Genomic DNA, 23,291 nt, shown 5'->3' on the forward strand with positions numbered 1-23,291 from the left:
ATATTATTAACATATTTTAAATAAATTAACTAAACATTTAACTAAACAAAACCTAGAAAAGACACAAAACAACTATCCTCCTGGAGGCTGTGTGTGTGTGTGTGTGTCCAGAGCTTATTTTTTTTTTCTCTTGGGTTGTTCATTTCTCTTACCATTTTGTAGAAATTGTTACAGACACCATGGATAGGAATTTCTTTTAATGTTTTCATTTTATTTTATTTTTTATTGTTTAAAGTATTACAAATAATAGAACATATGTCTCCTTTTTCCCCTATTGACTTCCCCCTGGCCTTGCTCCCCTAGTGTCTGTATCCATTGGTTATGCTTATATGCATACATACAAGTCATTTAGTTGATCTCTTACCCACCCCCCACCCCCACCCCTCCCCTGCCTGCTCAAAGTCAGTAATCATCGAAAGACGCAACTCAAAACGACAGTGAGGTACCATCTCACACCTGTAAGAATGGCTATCATCAACAAATCAACAAACAACAAGTGCTGGCGAAGATGTGGAGAAAAGGGAACCCTCTTGCACTGCTGGTGGGAATGCAGACTGATGCAGCCATTATGAAAAAACAGTATGGCATTTCCTCAAAAAACTAAAAAAGGAGCTCCCATTTGACCCAGTGGTCCCACTTCTAAGAATATATCCCAAGAAAACAGAAACACCAATCAGAAAGGATATATGCACCCCTATGTTCATAGCAGCACAATTTACAATAGCTAAGATTTGGAAACAGCCTAAGTGCCCATCAGCAGATGAGTGGATTAGAAAACTGTGGTACTACACAATGGAATACTACGCTGCTGTAAAAAAGAAGGAATTGTTACCATTTGCAACAGCATGGAAGTACCTGGGGAGCATTATGCTAAGTGAAATAAGCCAGTCAGAGAAAGATAAACATCACATGATCTCATTTGTGGAATATAATGAACATCATAAACTGATGAACAAAAATAGATAAAAAGACAAAGAAGCATCGAACAGGAATTTCTTGTATGTTATATGTACATCTCAGACAGAGTTTTGGTTTGTATCTTCATCTCTATGGCCACCTGGAAGATGGGCACTGCCTCTGCAGCCCTGGTGTCCAGATGGAGAGGAAGTGTAGAGAGAAGGCATCCAGGGTACAGAAGCCAGCCCATGAGCAATGGAAAAGAGAGTCTGTCCTTTTTTATTTTTTTTGGATAGGTATTCTTTTTTATTATTTATTTTACTTTATTTTTCTTTCACCATTTATCCCCTTTATGCCCTCTTACACCCCACCCCCACAATTACCTCACTGTTGTCCATGAGTTCTTTCTCTCTTTTTTCTTTGTTTTTCAGTCCCTCCATGCTTCCTCCCCCCTACCGCCCTACCCCCCACCCTTACCAGAGATGTCTGCCTGCTCTCAGTCACCTCTGCAGGGTGAGGGCAGAGATGTAATGAGGACACAGCCCATGGTTTAGTGACAAAAAGATTAAAGTTCATTCTTGACCAACTTTGTATTCAGTCTTGGACACATTGACCTCTCTGAAACTCAATTTCTTCTACAAAGTTGGGGAGGTGATGACATTCACTTTATAGAAGGTTGCTGTGTGGAATAAATGAATAAATTCCTTTGAAGGCTTTGCTTCAGGGCCTAGCACTCCGTCAACGTTTGAGCCATGTATAGCTTGTAATGTGAGCCCAATACTATGACACACACAGACGCCTTTTGAGAATTTTAAAGGACCATGAACACATAAGCTGATATTAGTTTAACATTGTTACCCACTTCTCACCATGTACTGGAAGTCTGTGAAGTATTTGATAACGCCCTTCACTCAGAGTCTGCAGACTGGAATACTGTCTGAGAGCGGCCGGTCACCTCCCCTTTCCCTGATTGGCAGATGAAGACCTGGCTGGACAGGAGGAGGAGACTAGCTCAGCAGTGAGGGAATGCGGTGGTGCGGGTAACCTGGCTGCACAACTGTCAGGGGGAAAGGCAGGAGTTTGCTCACTATGGCTGGAACAAAGACACTTCTGGTGCTGGAAAACTTCATAGGTGGAAAATTCTTACCTTGTAACTCTTACATAGATTCTTATGATCCGTCCACAGGAGAGGTGTACAGCAGGGTGCCAGACAGTGGAAAGGAAGAGGTGAGTGTGTTCCCTTAGGAAAGACTGAAGTGGTCTGAACAGGTCGGTGAATTATGTGTAAATTCAATTCTAGAAGCAAAAGACTGAAATGATCTTAATTATGTTGGCGAATTATGTGTAACTTCATTTTCTAGAAGTAAAAGACTGAAATGGTCTCAATATGTCAGTGAATTATGTGTAACTGATTTTCTAGAAGCAATGAGGGTGGGGTGTGGGGGGGTGGGAAAAGGTTAAACTTTAGCAGAAGGCAGACTTTAGTTCTAGAAAGATTTACTTTGTAACGACAGGTATGGTACATGGAGCAAATCTCAGGTTAATTATATGTTAGAAGCAAATCATTAATCTAGGCCAGTGGTCGGCAAACTGCGGCTCGCGAGCCACATGCGGCTCTTTGGCCCCTTGAGTGTGGCTCTTCCACAAAATACCGACTTCTGCGCATGGGCCACAAAGTTTAAATCGCACTGTACATGCGCACCCGTACGTGGTATTTTGTGGAAGAGCCACACTCAAGGGGCCAAAGAGCCGCATGTGGCTCGCGAGCCGCAGTTTGCCGACCACTGATCTAGGCCAACTAAGACACAGACACAAGTCTCAGGCATTCCTAAATAGGGGTCTAGTAAAAAGTATTGTTCGAAAAAATTGTCAGTATTACGTGCTCCCTTTCTCTACCGAGAGTTGCTTAAACTTACCAGTATATCCATGGCTTTCTAAAAAGTGTGTTACTTTACTAAAACACAAAATTAGAAAACCCATATATTTTAGACTAGGGGCCCAGTGCATGAATTTGTGCACCTTGAAAGGAACTGTGGGCAACCAGGCAATGGTGGGCACAAGGGTGGGTCTTGGCCCATCCTCCACACCTCCCCCCACCCCAGCCCCTCCTGCCACAGCCCCTGGCCCCCTCTCTCCTGGCAGCCCTGCTCCTGCCACGGCAGCTCCCATGCGCTGATGGTGCTGGCCTGGCTCACACCCACTGACGGTGTGGAGCAATTGGTGCCCACACCAGCAGTGGGTGCGAGTGGCGGCTGCTGCCCTGATCACCCCTCAGGAGCAGGGGGAGGTAGAGCAGGGCAGGCAGCTGCTCACTGCACCCACTGATGGTGCCGAGTGATTGAGATCGGCGCAAAGCACCGGCAGCAAGTGTGAGTGGCAGCTCCAGCACTGGCTGCGGGTGTGAGCAGGGCCAGCGCCAGCAGCAGGTGTGAATGGGACTGGTGCCAGAAGCAGGTGTGAGTGCCGGTTTGGACTGTGATGTGCTGGAGCAAAGGATTTTCAGGAACCACCAGAGGCTCACCCTAATGACAGCAACCGGTGCCCTGCCATGGTCTGGCACCCCTGCTCACCTGCTCCACCATCCCACCACAGCCAATGCCTGCCATGTTCTGCACATACCCCCTGGTGGTCAGCACACGTTATAGCGACCAGTTGTTCGGTTGTTCTGGTTGCTCCACCATTCTATTTGCATATTAGCCTTTTATTATATAGGATTATCCTCTAATACTTCTTCAAAATATCTAGTAAAATAAAACTGACCATTTCAATGGTGAAATTAAAAATCAAATTTCCTTTTTTAGAGTTAAATTAACAGCATCCTTTTTCTTACTCAAGAGCTTTGTGTTACACACATTAACATTTTTAGTGATGTAGAATTAATTTTATTGGAAGAATTTTATAAAATATTTGAAATATATTTCATCAGTTATTGCACTGAGAATGTAAATATGTCTGGGGTGATAAATGTGGCTGATGTATGTATACTCATCTAATGCCTAGTGGATGCTAAATTATTTATTTATTTTTATTTATTTCCATCACCATTTATCCCCCATAAATATATTTTTTAAGGTACAAAAAACTAGATTATTTAAAGATAATGGTAACCTTAATATGTAGTATTATATGCAAGGTTTTTGAAAGAACTAGCTATTATTTTTCTATTGTTAATAATATTTTAAATCTGTCTTGCATTAAAAAGAACCTTATCTTTGTGGATTAAAGTTTGAAAATATTGACTAATGCTGGTTAAACTGTACCCACACTTTTGTTTGCTTCTAATGACTTTGGATAGATGTGGGAAATTCATCCTGTTTTCTCCAATCCTCCTCATCTTAGCATGTTTTCCAAAGGGAAGTTAAAAATGAAAAATATGACAAATTCAGTTGAAATATTTTTTTGCAGCTAATGCTCATGCATTTTCAAGTTATGGCTGTACCTACTAGTAGAGGATCAAATATTTTGGATTTCCTAGCAATCTACCATGCAAATATTCTATTTAGTCCCATAAATCCTTCCCCCCACCCCCCCTCACCCCCCCTGGTTTGAAATATATGGTCACCATGCAAACTACATGCCCAACTTCCCCAAAAGTCACTCACAGAGAGAGCAGCTGGTGCTGCTCACAGTGGTTCCCATTTATTCAGTTTTTGAGATAAACTTTGCATCCACTAAGCCCTTAGTGTACATTGTCCCAAATAGGAGTCATAACCTACAAACTGGACTCTGTCATCATCCTTATATTACAGAGCACGGTATGCTAACACTCTCATCTCTGCTGTTTGGGCTCCGACAGCGGTCTCTCTCTCTCTGCCTTATAGCATTGCAGTCAGAAGCACAGACTGGAGTCAGACAGCCTGGCTTAGAAGATGAGATGTACCACTTAGTATCTATGGTCTTGACCTTGAGTTGAACCTCCTTTGCCTCCTCCTCCTTATCTATGAATTGGGGATAATCATATCTACTTCACAGTGGTGTTCTGAGAATTAAACCACTGACTTATGTAAAACTCTTAGTGTCTGGCATATAGTAAAGCTTTCTAAGTATTAGCTTTTGCTAATATTGTATACTATAGGCCCGGTGCATGAAATTCATGCACGGGGGTGGGGGTCCCTTAGCCTGGCCTGCACCCTCTCCAATCGGGGACCCCTCAGGGGATCTCTGACTGCCTCTCACAATCCAGGACTGCTGGCTCCTAACTGCTCGCCTGCCTGCCTGCCTAATTCCCCCTAACCCTTCTGCCTGCCTGCCTGATTGCCCCTAACCACCTCTGCCTGCCTGCTTGATCACCCCTAACTGCTCCCCTACCAGCCTGATCACCCCTAATCACCACTGCCTCCCCCTGCACCCAGGACCCAGGATTTCCTCCTCCAGCTGGTTGCAGGCACCCGGGACCCGGGCTGGCTTTGCCCGGGCTGGCCACAGCCACAGGGGACCGTGAGTGGGTGGCTTGTGCCTCTCCTGGGCCGCAGGCATAGCCACTGGTGCCCGGGACAGCGGGACAGGCGGCTTGTCCCTTTCCTGGGCCACAGCCTGGCTGGTCCCCATTCCTCTCTCCCCAGTGTTGAGTGTCTGAGCCATTACAGCGTGATGGCATGAGGGCATGGTGACCATTTGCTCTTTATTATAAAGGATAGTAGATGAGTATGCATTCTATATTAAATGGACACAAGACATGTGGCATTAAACAATTTAGAAAACATTACTGGAACTGAGTTTTCTGTTTCTCAAAAAGATTAGAGTTTTATATTGACAAGTGTAGGAAGATTAGAATTTTACATTACTGTACAAAGAACTCTCCTCTTGTTGCCTTGGCAGCAGGATGCCCATGAGCCTGCGTCTGTGGTGGAAATCACTAAGACCCACATGTCTCCCTTCATCCTGTCTGCAGGTCCATATTAGAGATTCAGTTTTTGAGGTGAAACCATCATCTTTCCAGGCATTTTATACCTTACCTCAGCTCTTCTGAAAGTGACTTTGTTCGCATAAAGAAAACAGGAGAAAAGTGAGATCAGGTTTTCGGTAAGAGGGCCTAAGTGCCGGTGGTGGAATTGTCAGGTCATGTGATACAAGAAATAAGCTGTGGCATTGGGAAGCCTGTAAAGAGGATTCTGGGGCTGAGCCTGAGCCTGTGGGTCCAGTGGCGGGGAAGGCTATGAGCTATACTAATAATAGAAGAATATGCAAATTGTAGGGGGCGCGGTCACAGTAACAGTAACAACCAGCAGGCTGCGTGGGGTGACCAGTCCAGCAGGGGGGTTAGTGAGGGACAACCAAACGACTGAACAGCAGGCTGCATGGGGTGACCAGGCTGGCGGGGTGGGGGGCAATTGGGGGCAACTAGGCTGGCAGAAGGAGCAGTTAGGGGCGATCAGGATGGCAGGCAGAGGCAGTTAGGGGTGATCAGGTAGGCAGGTGAGCAGTTAGGAGCCAGTGGTCCCAGATTATAAGAGGGATGTTGGATTGGAGAGAGTGTAGGCTGGGCTGAGGCCCCCCCCCCCCCCCCACTCCCAGGCACAAATTTCGTGCACCGGGCCTCTAGTTATAAATGTTTGTCATGCGTGTGAGAGAGGAGAGGGCAACACAATCTATGGATTTGCTATCTTAGACATTGCCTATGAGAGGAGAAAGGCAGCAGGTGGCCTGAAAATTTATTCTGCCTTGCACATACCTTCCCACACACTATTTCCTTTTGGATTTAGCTCTAAAACTGGGTACCCAAGCTCTCTGTTCAACTACAGATACCCTTCTCTCCTAAAGAGGCCTCTTCCACTGGGCAGAGACAGGCAGGGAGCAAGGAGCAGGGCCGGTTGTTATGCCATAGCAGGCCGGCTCGTGGTCTTGGCAGCCATGAAGATCTGGGTTTGAATCCTGACTCTGCCAGTTATTGGCTGTGTGGCCTCTGGCAAGTTACTTGAGCTCTCTGTGCTTCAGTGTTTTTCATCTAAATGGGCAAAGCAATACTCATGTTGCAGAATTTTAGAAGGGGTTAAAAGAAATAATTTGTGTAATAGTACTTAGCAGATTTCCTTATATATAAAAATTAGTCAAAAAATTACCAATATGACTGGTCATTCCAAATGGGGTGACAGTGATTTAAAACAAAATTTTAGACTTTATCAGATATGTCCGAGCTGGATTAAGAGTTTAGAGATTCTGTGCTTCTCAACTAAGTTTCCCCTCTCACACGATGTTTTAAAAGTCTATATTTTGAAATGACTGAAAATGTGCACCTGTTAAAATCCAAATAGCTTCTTTCTAATGATCTGATTGCCACATTCTGGATATGGTGCTCGAAATGGAGCATTTTTCTTTGTTTTTGTGGTGCCCCTGCTTTGCTGGTCACATCAGCAACACCTTGCGGGTAAATCAGCACCGGGAATATTCGGAATTAGGCAGGAAATAATCTTGGCGGGTATGGGTTCTGGATTCCTGCGATCCCTGAGAGCAACAACAGTCTTAAGGCTTAAGGCGACCCTCTCCCGTTTGCTCCTCAAAGGTCGAGGCTGCGGTGGAGGCTGCCAGAGCCGCCTTCCCCGGCTGGTCGGCCCGGAGCCCGCAGGAGCGCGCGCAGGTGCTGCACCGCCTGGCGGACCTGCTGGAAGAGTCCCTGGAGGAGCTGGCTCAGGCCGAATCCAAGGACCAAGGTGAGCGCGGGCGCCGCTGCAGGGCTGTCTCTGCCGGCCTCTCCCTCTTCCGCCCTCGCGCTAGCAGAGCCGGGGGTCGAGGGCAGCTAGCTGTCTCTTACTAAATGCTTTATGGAGAGTGCAACCTATTCCTCAGAGGCTGGACAACGATTCTTCCTGAACTGTCATCGCCGGAACTGGGCCCGCTCTCCACCTTACCCCTCCTGGCACCATCAGGCCGCCAAGCGCCCCAGCTTCTCCTGGCGGAGCGAGAGGGGGAAGCAAAACCTCCCAAGGCCTCTGGGGGCGGAGGCGCCTCCTTCTCGCGGCCAAAGCGAGTCCTGGCGGAACCCAACCAAGTTCAAGGGGCAGGGAAATAAATACACTCTGTTTGGTGGAAGGAACTGCAAACACGCCTGTCAAAGGGCACGGATCTGGGGAGGGAGGAAGCACCAGGGCTGATCACGTGATCTTCCACCAATTCCAAGAGGCGAATTATGAAGCACAGGTCATTTGAAGAGCAGTTCACAGTCCAGTTACTCAGAAAGCCATCTGAGAGACCACTCTCCTACTTCCAACACAACTGTCCCAATTTTTTACCTGCTTCCCAGAAGTCGGGGGAGTAAGTGCCTGCAGATCTTTGCAATGATATCTATTGGGAAAGTCAATGGTTTACAATCACGTGCGTGCTGTAAACCAGCCTGCAGTTAGGGAGCAGCCTGACTCCAAGGGTTTAAGGAAGAAAATGTTTCCCGCTGGAGCTCCCGGCACCGCAGTGTCCCCGCATCTCTAAGGGAAACGAAGCAACGCTCCAGGCAAGTGTAGGTTTCTGGTTTGTTCAACCCGGAGCTAGGATGCGTGTGGGGCACGTGATGGGCGATCAAGTGCCCACAGCGGCAGCGCCAGGGGTTTCCTTCCGTAGTTCTGCCACGTGCCCATCTCAATGATCCCTCCCTGTGTTGGGGGGACATTTAATATACATCACGTGTTTATCAAAGTGGTTTTTGTAATATGCAAAGAAAGCTATCTTTACACCCACGATTCCAACTCCCTCTTTGTCACATGTACAAAGCTTTCGATTTTGAAAGAGCTGGTGTGGGTGAAGTGTTAGCATCTGGCAAATTGATGATGACAGCTCTGAACTGTTCAGTCCACAAAGCAAAGATCATTTGACTCAATTTACCTCCCCCCACCTCACCTTATAACCTCCTATCTAATTATTTCACGGTTTTATTAAACCGTGACCAAGGCTTTGTATATTTAGTGAATGTCTGTCCCAGGCTAGTAGGAACGGAGGCTATTGCAGTGTGAGCGGGGTATGTGAGTGATACTGTCTCTACTGTCCATGGTGAAATACACCGACTGTGCTTTCTGTTGTTGACTTTTTACAGGGAAAACCATTACCCTGGCAAGAACCATGGACATTCCCCGGTCTGTACAGAACTTCCGGTTCTTCGCCTCCTCCATCCTGCACCACACCTCGGAGTGCACCCAGATGGACCACATGGGCTGTCTGCACTATACCGTGCGGGCCCCTGTGGGGATCGGTAGGTGCTCTTCCAGGAAAGCCTGGACCACGATTGCACAGAGAGCAGCTCAGTCAGTTCTGTAGAATTGATCTAAAGGGACATTCTAAGGCAAAGGAAAGGCTTCTTCTACTGTGACTGAAATACAATTTTGGCCTTAAAAGTCGATTTCTGGTTTATTTTCTTTGTGTAAAATTCTCTACTTATTCCTGGAAGATTGTTCTTGGGAAATCACAGGTAAAAGAATGATGCTGAGAGGAAATTCACAAAGGAGGATTTTTTCCCCCCCTTGTAACAAAAAAAGGTCTATTTCCAGAAAGTAGATTAAGAGCATGGCTTCTAGATGTGTGTGGGGCAAGTTACATAACATGTGTGTGCTGCAGTATTCTTATCTGAAAGAATAGTTTGATTTTTGTCTTTATATATTTTATATGAATTAAATAAATTAGTAAGTGTAGAACATTCAGAACAGTGCCAGGTACATGGTAAATAAGCTTTGGCTAAATTATCTACTTTCCTCATTCATTTCTTTGCTTCCTGCCCTTTGAATACCCTTAAATATCTGCAATGACTGAAAATTTCCACTAGATGTCACTATTTCATCTGAGAAAACCCCACTGTTAATATTTTACCAGTTATGTTTTATGACAGGATAAAAGAATATGTTAAAAGGAAAGAAAATGGGACATCTTACCAATTTGATTATTTGAAACCTTTGGAAATGGTATTTTCAAGGCATTATAAAAAATTCAGGCATCCTAAGAAGTATACTAATACATTATGCTGCAAAAATATTATCTCCTAAAGCAAAGAGTTTTCAATGGGAAATGTAATAACATAAACTATGTTTATATACTTTTATAGCACAGATTTGAAGGCAGATTATAAATCAGGTGACTTCGTTTTTATTTTTGCTTGTTTCATGGTTGGGAGGCTGAGCAGTTTCATACAATCACATGAAGATATATTCTAGTTGTTGGTTCTGTTACTTAAAGAGAAAACCTATCTGATCAGGATACAGGTGAGAACTTAGAGAAACTTTTTTAATGCAAAAATCCTCTGGCGATCTAAGATGGATTTCACAACCTCAGAACCTCTTTGCTCTTCTTTTATAAATAATTCTAAAAAGCTTGAATTTTATGTCTCCATCCAATAAACTCTGAAGAAATGGTAGCTGGACAGTTTAATGATGAGGAGGGAGAGATATAGACACATGTAAAGATGAGTCCATAAATCTCAAAACTCATCACATTATGGAACTGTTTAGCCCCAACATTTATACAACTGTTGTTCATTAATATAATTGTAAGTTATCAAGAAAAGACTGAACTGTATCGATTCATAGTTTTCCAAGGCACAGTTATTGGTAATACATTTTAGAACGATTTCCCAGAAGTTGGCGACAGATAAGCAAAGTTGGGGGTTTTAGGAGCTTAGGTTCCGTGCAGCGTGCGGGAGAACCCCATGGGCGGTCTGCCCTGAGGAGCATGTCATTGTTGGCACTGCTTCTGCTCTCGGTTAGCTGGTCTGATCAGTCCCTGGAATTTGCCACTCTACTTGCTGACCTGGAAGATCGCTCCGGCCATTGCTGCCGGCAACACTGTGATCGCCAAGCCCAGCGAGATGACTTCAGTGACTGCGTGGATGATGTGCAAACTCCTGGAGAAAGCAGGTAATCAGGTGTCAGAGTTTGAGGGAGGATTGGCTTGGGGGCTGCCCCCACTGTGGAGGCTTTAGCCCCCTGAGGGGCACTGACATTTGGAAAGTTATTTTGGACAGAAACCTACTAAATAGCAAAACAGATTCCACTGACATAATTGGTTTTCATCTCCCTGTTCCTTTTCTGAGAAATTCCCTGCATCGTGGGGCTTGCTCACAGGGCTTCCTCTATTCAACCCTTGAACGTGCCATTCCAGGACAGTTCCTCCCTGCAGGCTCAGCTGGCAGCAAAGGGCACATGATAGGAAGACAAGGACAGGCTTCGAGAGCCCCAGGGAGCCAGATGCCAGCCTGCTCCAGGGGCTGTGCTTGATAGTCAATTAAAATCTGATGTTGGAACCACAAGTTAATCTTGATGAAAATAAGAGTACTACTAGGCACTTCTCTGGTTTGTATAGCTATAGCATACCTGCTAGAAACAGCCCATTTTCAAGAGATTTGAAATACATCCCTCTGTTTCCCCTGCATTGGGAATCACTACTCAGGCACTGATATAATCTGGCTTCGTGCCCCCTTTTTGCTAATATTGCAATGACCACATTCAGGGTGGGTTTCTGGTTTAGTTTTGGGGTGTTCAGCCTGACACTGCACCAGGGTTGGAAGGTAGCAGTCAGGGGAGCCTGTCTTGTACCCCACGAGAAGGCCCCTCGCTGTCAGGTCCCTCCGCTCGTGTTTCCATGGCCTGGGTAGGAATGATGGGTGGGTGGCAGGGAGGGGCTGTCTTTCTGGCTCTCTTGGTCTCTGCTGTGTGTGCTTCCTTCAAAGAGGAGGTACTACTGGGCTCACCTGTGTCCACGGAGTGGATGTTTGAAAAAAGTCCATCTCTCTCTCCTGCTTGTGTTTTCTCTTGAAGCAAAAACATACACATTGGCTCCCAGGAAAGTTGAGTCAGTTCTTTAAGATTTCGATGACGGGCTAAAGCATGCCTGCTTAGGGAAGAGCACTGCGCCTATGACCCTGTTCAGCTGCCCATTCCCCTTGTGTCCTACCGAGGAGTGAGGCCTCCCAGCCTAGGTCTTAGGGATCACGTCTGTGGATGCCCCAGGCCTCTGGAGGGGGTGTGATGTGAATGTGCCTGCTCTCTCGTGTTCCAGAATGTGCCATCCCTCCCTTACACAGGGATCAGGTTCTCATCCCCTCCTTTACAAAATAGAGTCCACCCTCTCATGCCCCCTCTTGCCAAGGGTGGGACACTTGTTCTTGTTTTCCTCCCATCAGCCACAGGGAGGAATTCTCCCCCAAGCATCCTCTTTGCCCCAACCCAGGGCCCAGCTGCTGTCACATGGTGCCTGGCTTTGGGCCTGCCCTCACCTGTCAGAGATATATGATCCAGAAAACTGACTTCTATGCTAGATTTCAACATGTGCACATTGAGTGTGGAGGAGCTCACCTGAATGGGGCCTCGGTTGTGGCCTCAAGGTGATTGGGCGAAGGCTGTGGCTCAAAGATGCGAAGATGTTTTGGATGATAATGAATCATCAGTGTAACATTATTATTTATACTTTAAAAGCATATCCTTGAAGAGAATGTTCTAACCCAAAAAATTATGTTTCTGTTGAGAGAATGTCTAATGTGGAGCAAGGGAAAAATACCAGGAGCTGGAAGTAGTTCAAAATCCTCATACACTGGAGACTTCTGTCCCTGATGTACTTCAAGCCTGAAGAAACAGAGGGAACAAACTCAGCTGCCTCCAGGCAAACCCTAAGGGCCCCCAGGACACAACACAATGGCACACAGATTTTCTCTCTGAACACTTGAAGTCAAGGGCCATTTCTAATCCGGATAATGTACATTTAGATAAGCATCCATTTACTTAACAATTATTTCCTAACAATGCTGCCTCCCTAATAGAAGTGTTAGGGGATCTAAAGAAGGTAAATCCCTTACAGCAATGACTGACCCACAGTAAGCACCAAGTAAGTGAGAATCAGCACTTAATGGTATTAATCCTATGTGGCAAACTAGGCTGTGTGCAGGAGGTACATACAATGGAGAGCAAGACACAAGTACTATTCTGCTCTTAGCTAGTGTACCTTCTAGTGGTGGGTAGGTAATAAACAGGTAAGCATAAGTAAATACATGCAGACACAGGGCAGTAGGATCTCATGATAGAAAAGACTGGACTGGGGCTTCTAATTTTGGGTGTTTTTGGTACTTTAAGCCAGACCTAGATTGTAGTGATATATTTATATCATGGGGCTCAGGAGCTTCAACTCAAAACCTACCTTCCTGGGGTGGGGAAAGCCGCCTTCACTCCCCTGGACCAAGACAGTCAACATCTTCCCTGGATTTTGCAGCACTCGCACTCCCCTCTACTCGACATTTTCACACTGCACTGTGACTCCTGGATGCCAGCTTGGAGCAGGGCTCTCCTCCCTCACAGGGCTTGACCTACCTGAGGAGTCTCTGCATCCTCAGCCTGGGAGGCCTCGTCAGTTTTATGGAATGAATTATGTAGAATGTTGTACCCTGCATTTTCTGGGGCAAAACATCTGGAGAAATTCTGCCTAGGGTGCATGCTAGGCAGAGGTGATACTATAGTTTTTGCTTTACTATTAAACTAGAGATAGCCATGAATTCACTCCCACCTATTGGACTTCCAAGGAGAATCTCCATGTAACCTCAATTCCTCAACATACTGAGAATACTTCCTGTAACTGGTACTGTTTCCCATCCAGGTGTTCCACCAGGTGTGGTAAATATTGTGTTCGGAACAGGGCCCAGGGTAGGCGAGGCCCTGGTGTCCCATCCAGAGGTGCCCCTCATCTCCTTCACCGGGAGCCAGCCCACAGCCGAGCGGATCACACAGCTGAGTGCTCCCCACTGCAAGAGGCTCTCCCTGGAGCTGGGGGGCAAGAACCCTGCCATCATCTTTGAGGATGCCAACCTGGAGGAGTGTGTTCCAACCACGGTCAGGTCCAGCTTTGCCAACCAGGCATGTCTCTGGGTTTTGGTTTGCTTGTTTGCTTGTGTATTGGTTGGTTTTGAACTCCGCTGCCCCGTCACGTAGGATCTGTTTCATCACAATGCACAGCCAGGAGTCAGTAGGTCGATCCAGTGCTGTATCAGTGAAAGGAGAATCGGTACTTCGTGTTACTGTGTTGACCATCTGTTCAATCTTAGTGTCAATCTACAGCCTTGTAGAGTCACGGCTTCTGTTCAGCACGTCCCCTTTCTTGAGTTACACCACTTTTATCAGGGAGCAGCCATGGGCAGAATGATTGGTTTTTGCTACGCCAAGCTTATCCATACTGGTATTCACCTAGTTCCCCAGACTCTTCTTGCTGTCTAGATGTCCTACCTCCAGTAAACCTTTTTCTCCTCCCGGAAGTCTCCCAAATGCATTCTCATCCTTAGAAATAAATACTAGAACCGGTGTAGAGCTGGTTTCTTACCTTAAAGTCACAGATGAGTTTCAGGGCAACTTTGCATCTCCTGACACCCTGTAGCAGGTATTTTCCTGGGGTCCATAGTTCTCATCAGGGTCTTCCAGACCAGAGCATCCCAGAGGGTGAAGAGCACAGGATCAGATATCCTACACTGTAGGCTTCATGGAGAGGGCAACTGTGCCTGCTTCTGTGTGACATATCAGCTTCAACACCCAGGATAGTCGCTAGGATGGAGCATAAATAGTGAATGATTTTCTCCAAAGCTGTGTTTTAAATTTTTTAAAATAAAAAACAAAGACTTAAGCCGAAGAGTTAGAACTTCCATAGAAGGAAAGATGAGTGGAATGAGATATATTTTTATTCAACTTAACTTGAATAATTTGCATAATCTTTTGAACCTTCACTTCTTTACCAGTAAATTATGGAAATTACAATAATTATGCCTTCCAATAGGGTTTTTGTGAAAAACATTCTGTATAATGATTGTTTTATGATCATTATAATTGTAATTAATTCTCTCACAGAAATTCCTATAGAAAGTGACATATATATATATATATATATATATATATATATATATATATATATATTGCTCAGAGTGCAGCCTGATCTGTCCATGAAGGAGTGTGTCCTGCAGTCTTGTCATTTTCCTCATGTGTATTTCTTGACAGGGTGAAATCTGCCTCTGTACCAGCAGGATCTTTGTCCAGAAGAGCATCTATAGTGAATTTTTAAAGAGGTTTCTAGAAGCTACCAGACGATGGAAAGTAGGCATTCCTTCCGACCCATCGGCCAGCATGGGAGCTCTGATAAGTAAAGCTCATTTGGAGAAAGTAAGTAAATCTCTGCCATGTATGCCACTGGAGAGAAGCTCAGTGCAAGGCACAGCACACACCCATGCTTTGGAATATTGTTAATTACTACCTTATTTTTAAACAGTTATGACCTGTGGGAAATTATCTCTGGATACAGAATCTAAAAGTGTTGGATGTGAATAAACAAATGTAGTGCAGATTTAAAACAGCATCTGTGTGAAATGACTGCACTTGAGAAGTCAGCATGGAGATACCACCAGGAGAGCGAGAAAGGCAATTTTCAAAGCATAAAGGTCAAAATTTCCATAAGTAACTGTTCCAGTGGAAAGGGTGCTGCCTCTGGCTTACAGCAGATAGGATTTTGTAATTTCCAGAACACATAGTCCAAATTATGTGGTTTTTAGTGAGTGGAGTGACTAGTGGTGGCCTGTGTGGGAGAAGCCATTAATGGTGTATGGGTGGTTTATGGGATTTTGATTTCTAAAGTCATTTTAATTTATTACCTGATGTGACTCTACCCAAAATAAGTCACAGGTTTTGGTACTGAAGGCTCTTGTCTTCAGCTGCAGTAACTAAGGCCCACCAAGGAAAATGTGCCTCCATCATCAGTCACTAAGGGGCAAAGCCGTTACTTAAGTTTGTAGAAATCTGTGGCACTGCACTGATTTGGCAGACATAGCACATTTTAACGTTGACCTTCACAACATTGTGAAGCACAGAGGCTCATAGGTGGGCAGGTAGTGTCGCTTGATGGTCTCTTCTTTTTTTTCTCAGTGAAGTAGGAAGCAGGTGACGGGGAGAGAAGGTGTTGGGGGTTTCAGGAGAGAGGAGAAGGTATGAAATAGTCTTGCAGATCAGGAGAGAGAGTGAACTTTGAGATGATTGTGTTGTCAGCAGGCAGCTCCAAGGGCTCACTGAGGCTTGTGATCACTTATTTAAAGTGAGGCTAACCAGCATGGCTGTTTTCTTCCAGTCGAATTCGCCTGCAAGATTACAGGTGCTTAGGCAGCAGTCCCCAGAGTGCACATGGGACTTATAGTTGTGGATGTTGCCCCCTCGTGGAATGAGGAATCACCAGGTGCATGAGGCTTCTTTGTCCTCTCTTGTCCAGCTGTTCTGGACACCCGGCCTCCGTGCCTGCCCACCCACACATGCAAATAACTGTTGCAAAACAAGCTAAGCATGCTCTGAACGCTTCCTATGGAGCATAAGTTAACTTCCAGAAGCATTTTTGCAGTAGGCTCAGGGGCTTGGTGCAGTCTGAAGTCCCCTTTGCAATTCACCACTCACCTGAAGTTTCAAGTTCTCTATATAGGAAATCAACAGAGAGACTTTTTTTTTTTTCTATCATAGGCCATAATTTATCCAATAAAGGGAGATATATCAGTGAGGGAAATAAAAGTATTTGATTTTCCTGTGGGCTTTAACATAATACTTTTTAAAATATATTTTTATTTATTTCAGAGGGGAAGAAAAAGGGAGTGGGAGGTAGAAACATCAATGATGAGAGAGAAACATTGATTTACAGACTTACTACAAATAGGCAAGTGGACTGTTTTCTGTAAGTCCACATCCCCCTCCCCCCCATGTTCTTGCTTTCTCAAGAACCGACTTATAAAAAGGTACCACAATTTTTTGATTATAATACATTTTAGTTGAAAACAACGTATTTCTCCAAATTATCAAACTTTTGTTTCATTTTGTTTTTGGTGATTCCCAGTAATTTTAATTAACCCTAACATGAACATAGGGAATTTAGCAAGTTGTACTATCAAAATATTTTAGTATACAATTTTCAAAAAAATTTCCAGAGTAAAATACACACTTTAAACTTTGTGTATTTGAGTGACTCCACAGAGAAGACCTTAAATTGCCTTCTTTTCAGTATGTTGCTGGTTGGGGCCCAATGATAGTGATCCCCACGCATGGGCTGTCCTGGTGGATCCTAAGGACTTACCTGCTGCAGACTGAGAATGTATCGGGGGCAGGTGGGAGCTGAGGCCTCCTTTAGCATGTGTGTGTCCCCTTAGCACCTGTGCCCAGACAGGAGGAGTGTACCTCCTGCAGGTCTGGGTAACCCCAACCCCAGGTCCACCTCCTTCTGCCTCAGCCCAGCTCCCCATGTGAGTTTCACCAAGTGAGCCGGTTCTCCTCTGAGCCCAGGCTAAGACACGAAGGGAGAGCCTGGTTTCCCCTCATTTCCTCCTCCTGGCCGCTTCAGATTGTGACTTTTCATTTCAGTCTGCCAAACCACCTGGGATCGGGAGACAGGGGACATCTTTCCTTGTCTTTCGCCAGAAAGCTCTGGGGGCTGAGTGCCAAGGAAGGTCTATCTGCCATCTTCGCATTCCTCATCTCCTCTTCTGCACTATGTCTATATCTTCTCCACATCGAAATAGCCCTGCAGAGTCTGGGGTCTTTGTGTCCATCCTACCTCTGTGCGATTGTCATGATAGAATGGTGATGCAGTGACAGAAGAATCCAAGTAGAATGTGTAACGGTTGTGTTGCAATGGCAAAGGGCTCAGAAACTCACAGAGACAGAGCATGCTCCTAAGTGGACATGTCATTTCCTAGGTTCCTAGTAGCTGCAGGGGATGCAAAGTAAATTGCGATGATTCTGTCCTCAAGGAATGAAGGAAAGTCTCCCTTGCCTATTTCAGACAGTTGCTTTTTCTTTCTATTTTTACCCTCCATAGTCCTCCCCTACTTGTCTGTCTGGAGAATCTGGCTGTCTGCCTGCCTTCCCATTGATGCATGTAGCTAGGGAGATAGAATTCTCGAGTGTTTACAGGGAGGCTGGAGGAAGCCCAGAGCATGTTCACAGATGTATCTCCCAGTAGGACCAGGCTATGAAGCCCACTCTTAAAGTACCCTATCTCCTTTGGCAGCTAAGCAAACTGACACACAGGGGGGACACCTCTGAAGTCTCTTAGCTGTAAGTGTCAGATCATGCATTCATTGTCATCTTCATCAACAGCAATGACCTCTGCTGGCATTCAAGAGATTTACTGTGCCCCAGACATTATGCTAAATATTTTACATATATTATTTTATTTAATCCTATGAATAGGTGGCAGTATTAATCTTATTTTCAGATAATGAAACTGAGACATAGAGCATTTAAAACCCCTTAGCTAGTGAGTAATTTGAGCACAGTCGGGCTTCCAAGTCCACTCTTCTCTATGCTCTGATTTTATATGCAAAGCTACTAAGTACTAACAATTCTCTACTCCAGAAAAGTCTTTTAATAATAATTCATTACATTTCATAGCATATTAACAGTCCCAAGGTTGTTGCTTTTTTCAGATTTTACTGAAAATCTCAGTTCCTGAGCTGCTAGTATAGATATCATTCTAGAAAATAAATTCAGTTCAGTATGAGTCACCTTGTGCATTAAATATTTTGATAAACCCACAATTTGAAACTAACACCTCTCTTCATATTTGATTATCCCAAGAACTTCTAAGAGATAATCCTGTAATCCCATTTAGACATGACAATGTGAAGCCAGAACACTCCTTGTACATGGAATTGTGACATATTTCCTGGCACTGCCTCCAGAATGTGCCACCAGAGACCCTGGCCTGGACTTCCTTCATTCACCCCAGAGGCAGCCTTTGACATCTTTTCATTAATGTGGGTGGGTTGTTTCAAAAGGAGTGAGAGAGGAGGGGGAAGAGAAGTCCAAACCTATTCTAGTCTCTACCCACAAACTGGCCTGGGGGTTTTCTGGGAAGGCTTTGAGATCATCATGCCAGCTGGGGGAGGAGGTGTAGCAGAGGGGAGGATAAATTGAACCAAATGTTCTGTTTTTAAAACGTCTTTGACGTATGGCTTATTAAGTGTTCTACAAATTGAAGCAAAAAATAATAAGATAACACTACCTTTTTTATTTTTACATGGCAAATATATAGCTCTATTTTGAATATAGTTCTACAGTGGAGTTCTAATTCAATACTGGGACAGAATCCTCAGATGATAAATGATAAGTAGGAACCCAAAATGCCCCTTCAAAATTGACCCTGCCTTTGATGTACTAGTTGACTCTTGTTCTGTACTTTAAATTTTTGGGATTATTTTTATATTTCTCCTATGCTTATAATACCACTCAGAGGCAGAATCATATATCATTGTGACTTAAACATTTCCATATATACATGTATATATCATTATTATAAGTCTACAACCATTATTAATAAATATCTGTCATCTCTAAGTCACTGGGTTAGCTTATTACATAACTTATTTTCCATTATAGTTACCTAGATATATTTCTGAATATAATCAGTAATTAGACTAGAAATTAGAAATTATTTGTTCTGGAAGCTCAGATATTGGAAGGATATCCTGGCCTTTAATTAAATCTTGTACACCATTCCACTTCACACTTTCTACAATGGGCATACATAGCCCCTCAAAAAGTGATAAAATATTCTTTTTGTGTATTTAATTACTGAATATGGCTGACTGTGAATTCTAGTGTTCCTGTTTATTAGTTTTATGAAATGCGTACCCTTTCTGAGGCTCAGTGACATCATCAGCAAGTAGAGGATAACAATACATTGCCAACAGACGTTTGAGAGGATATATGAAAAACACTCATCTGACTGGCACTTAAACATTGAGTCAATTCCTCTCTCCTTTTCCGTATGAGGACTGAATGCCCAAGTGATGAGCACTTGTGCTCCTCAGGCTCAGCAGCTGAGGGATAAGATAATTGACCTTAGATTTCTCGGCAATGACCTCATACATCTTTCCTAGATGATTTCAAAATACTGAATTTTTTGTTGCTTTGTGTGAAGGTAAGATGTTACTAATCATGGTTTTCACCCACCCAGGTCCGAAGTTACATCAAGAAAGCTCGTGCTGAAGGGGCCCAGATCCTGTGCGGTGAAGGAGTGGACAAGTTGAGTCTTCCCCCCAGGAATCAGGGAGGCTATTTTATGCTTCCCACCGTGATAACTGACATTAAGGACGAGTCCTGCTGCATGAAGGAAGAGATATTTGGTCCTGTGACGTGTGTTGTCCCCTTTGATAGCGAAGAGGAAGTGATTAAAAGAGCCAATAGTGTCAAATATGGGCTGGCAGCGACCGTGTGGTCTAGCAACGTGGGGCGTGTCCACCGGGTGGCTAAGAAGTTGCAGTCAGGCTTGGTCTGGACCAATTGCTGGCTCATCAGGGAGCTGAACCTTCCTTTCGGGGGGATGAAGAGTTCTGGAGTAGGTAGAGAAGGAGCCAAGGACTCTTATGAATTCTTCACGGAAGTCAAAACCATCACCATTAAACACTGACCTTGCCAGTGGAGAAGTTGTGATGGTCAATGCCTGGCTACAGACAATCAGTGGTGCAATTTGGTGAATGGAAATAGGGGCAGAAATTCCAGCCAGGGCTTGACTCAGCTGAAGGTTATCTCTAGCTTATCTTCAGTAGTTAGTATCTTTACCTGCGTGGTGAAGAGATGCTGTCTATTTTAAAGGTGAAGAAAAACAATGTAATACTTCTGCTTGGGGAGACACAAAAAGGAAGCCAAAGAATTGTCCTCCTGTGTTGTGTGTTCATAGCATTTTAAAAAATCATTTTGATCCGATTCTTGGAAATTCACAGATGATCAGATTTTTTTTTTTTTCATTTGCAAGTGAGTAGTTAAAGGAAAGCTACAAAGCCAAAGAGAAACAAATCACCACAATTTCCTTCTTTAGGGAGATTGTCAAGATGGTCTCCTACCCATCAGCCAGCAGCATGGCTAATTGTTAATTGACTGTACTTCATTATGCAAGGGAACCGTGAATGTCAATGATAGACACAGCATGGGATTTGTCAGAGAAGGAACATATGGTATCTCCCAATAAATATATCTGCATAAGCACAAATAAAAATAACATAACTATTACTTTTGGAGAAAACTTAGGACAAGAAGAAATTGATCCATTCCTATTATGGAGTCTAATCAATTCCAATTCTTAGTGTGTGCACCTAATGAGACTTACAATTTACTAATCCTAACAGAAGCAATAAATGTTAAGCAATTTCAGTAACCAGTATGGAATATATCTTCTTTTTGAATTGTCCTTTATTCCTCCATATCCCCATCCTCTTAGGAGTGTGGCCTTATACTAAGTAATAAAGGTATTTCTAGTGCTTTTTTTTTCTAGATCCTCTGGTGATAAAGGAGAAACTTGTTTTGAGCACCTTCTATGTGCCAGGCACTGTGCTGTGAGGGTTATAGAGCCTAAAATAGCATGCTCAAGATTACACAAGAGGTATGGGCAGAGGTAGGTCTGACTCCAATGCCAGGGCTCTGACTCCAACGCCATGCTCTGTGACCACTTAACACTTGCCTTGAATTGTGTTCCAGAAGCAGCCAAGCACTACAGTTCACAGACCATCACGGTGTGTCCTCCTTCCTTGTCTCCTCCTGTTTTGTCTCTTCTCTCCTCACCTCCAGCACAGTCCTTTCCATACTGCCTGGAACAGTCCGCCTTCCCGGCAGGACAGGAATCACCGATGGCCAAGCGGGTGTTCATCCCCTCGAAGGCTCCTTTCACAGCACAGTGCCTGGTGCATAGGAGGTGCTCAAAACAAGTTTCGGGGATGGAACCAGGTCTTCTTGGAGCTCTGGGATATTTATTGGATGGTATATAGGGGAGCTGGTAGGGGGGACACATTGAACTTTATAATTTTGCATAGGTTTTGGATATGTTGGCTCATTCACAAATGCTGAAAAATATAAATCCCCTTGAAGTCAAGTGATGGTGTCAGATCATACCTGGTTCCTAAGGTCTATCTTCCTTCCCCCTTCCTTTCCCCACCTCCCATTTTCCCTGGCTGAGACTTCTTGACCTTGATTCATTAACTAAGGCCAATTCTGAGTATAGGTTGGAGGAATTTCAGCAGCTCCAGTCTCTAAGAATCTTCATCTTCATTCTTTTATTTTTTTTTTTGTTAATCCTCATTCAAGGATATTTTTTCATTGATTTTTAGGGAGAGTGGAAGAGAGAGGCAAAGACAGAGAGAATCAATGTGAGAGAAACACATCAACTGGTTGCCTCCTGCACAAGCCCTGACCATGGCCCGGTCCAGGGAGGAGCCTGCAACCAAGGTACGTGCCCTTGACCGGAATCGAACCCTGAATTACCTACTCCTCAGAGAGATTTGAGGGGACGATGTGTCCATATAGAAGAGTAGACTACTAAGAAAGGAGCAAGAAGGAACATGAAAGAGCCCTTGAAATATTGATCATTGGTTCTCCAAATGATTTTTAAAAATCAATAGACTTGAATCATTGATATGGCTGAAAACTAAATAAGTAATAGAGAAGATCAAATTGAGAAAACAGCTCAGAACTTAGAGAATGACAGAAAGAAAAACTATCAGAAAGAAGTTGAGATGGAGGATAGATATAGAAAGCTATTAATCCAAGATGACAGAACAGAGATGAAGAATCAAGTAAATAAGAAAAGATAATTTACCTGAACTAAAAAAATATTTTCAGATGGAAAATATTCACATGTGCCAAGAACTGTTCTGTTGAAAAAAAAAAAAAATCCTAGTATAAAGCTTGTGGAGAGAATTAACAGAATACCTGAAAAAAAGTGTCATCACTCTTTGCATTAATAGTATTGGTGTTAGAAGACAGTGGAGCAAGACTTTAAAATTCTGAGAGAAAATTATTTTGAACCTAAATTTATAGCCAGCAACCTATTACTTAAGAATGAATGCAAAGTAAGGTATCTAATGACACAGAAAATTTCTCCTATTTACTCTCCCTGGTATGACTTAGGGATGCAGAAAAAATAATCTAATAAACAGAAAAAAAAACTGCCTCAGAAATAAAGTGAAAAGAAATTTCAAGTTGTTAGCTGTAAAACAGGCCTAGGAAACAATTGACCCAAATTAGAACAGAGAAGACAGGAGGTGGTGATTAAAAAACATTGATTGAAAAAAATACGTTTAATAATCTGAAAGATATGTAAAAAGGTACATGTATGTTTTATTCTATCCATTACAATAAAGGAAAGAAAAAACTATTCTGAAGTCATGATAAGATGAAGCAAATTGAAATGTGACATGACTTAGAAAAACAGGAGTGGAAGTAAAGGGAACCCGTTTTTCAAGCATTTTTTGAATGCATATTTTTGGTAACAAAAATCACATTTCCATCTTTATGGGTCTTGATTCTGCAATTCCTATTTATATATTATGAATGTATCTTATTGGTTTTCAATGTTTAAAGTCAAGCTATAGACAAAGTACAGAAAAAGAACTTAACATTACGGAACAGAGTGAGAAAGGTTACAAGCCTGGTTGATACTAGTCA

General features: G+C 43.7%; 1 protein-coding gene across 1 annotated transcript; it reads left to right on the forward strand.

Moving 5' to 3' along the window:
- The first annotated feature begins 1,921 nt into the window (after window positions 1-1,921).
- Window positions 1,922-21,007, forward strand: ALDH8A1 (aldehyde dehydrogenase 8 family member A1). The gene is made up of 7 exons (XM_081094947.1): window positions 1,922-2,124; window positions 7,397-7,544; window positions 8,915-9,070; window positions 10,572-10,721; window positions 13,447-13,703; window positions 14,829-14,990; window positions 19,813-21,007. The coding sequence occupies exons 1-7, from the start codon at window positions 1,987-1,989 to the stop codon at window positions 20,263-20,265; spliced, it is 1,464 nt and encodes a 487-aa protein (XP_080951073.1). The 5' UTR covers window positions 1,922-1,986; the 3' UTR covers window positions 20,266-21,007.
- Window positions 21,008-23,291: the final 2,284 nt, after the last annotated feature.

The sequence above is a fragment of the Myotis nattereri genome (genome assembly GCF_964212035.1).
Source record: "Myotis nattereri genome assembly, chromosome: 6".
Lineage (NCBI taxonomy): Eukaryota > Metazoa > Chordata > Mammalia > Chiroptera > Vespertilionidae > Myotis > Myotis nattereri.

Coding starts and splice junctions, on each gene's coding strand:
- ALDH8A1 (XM_081094947.1), top strand. CDS start 1,987: ATGGCTGGAACAAAGACACTTCTGGTGCTGGAAAACTTCATAGGTGGA. Junction 7,545..8,914: donor GGCCGAATCCAAGGACCAAG/GTGAGCGCGGGC, acceptor GACTTTTTACAG/GGAAAACCATTACCCTGGCA. Junction 13,704..14,828: donor GGTCCAGCTTTGCCAACCAG/GCATGTCTCTGG, acceptor ATTTCTTGACAG/GGTGAAATCTGCCTCTGTAC.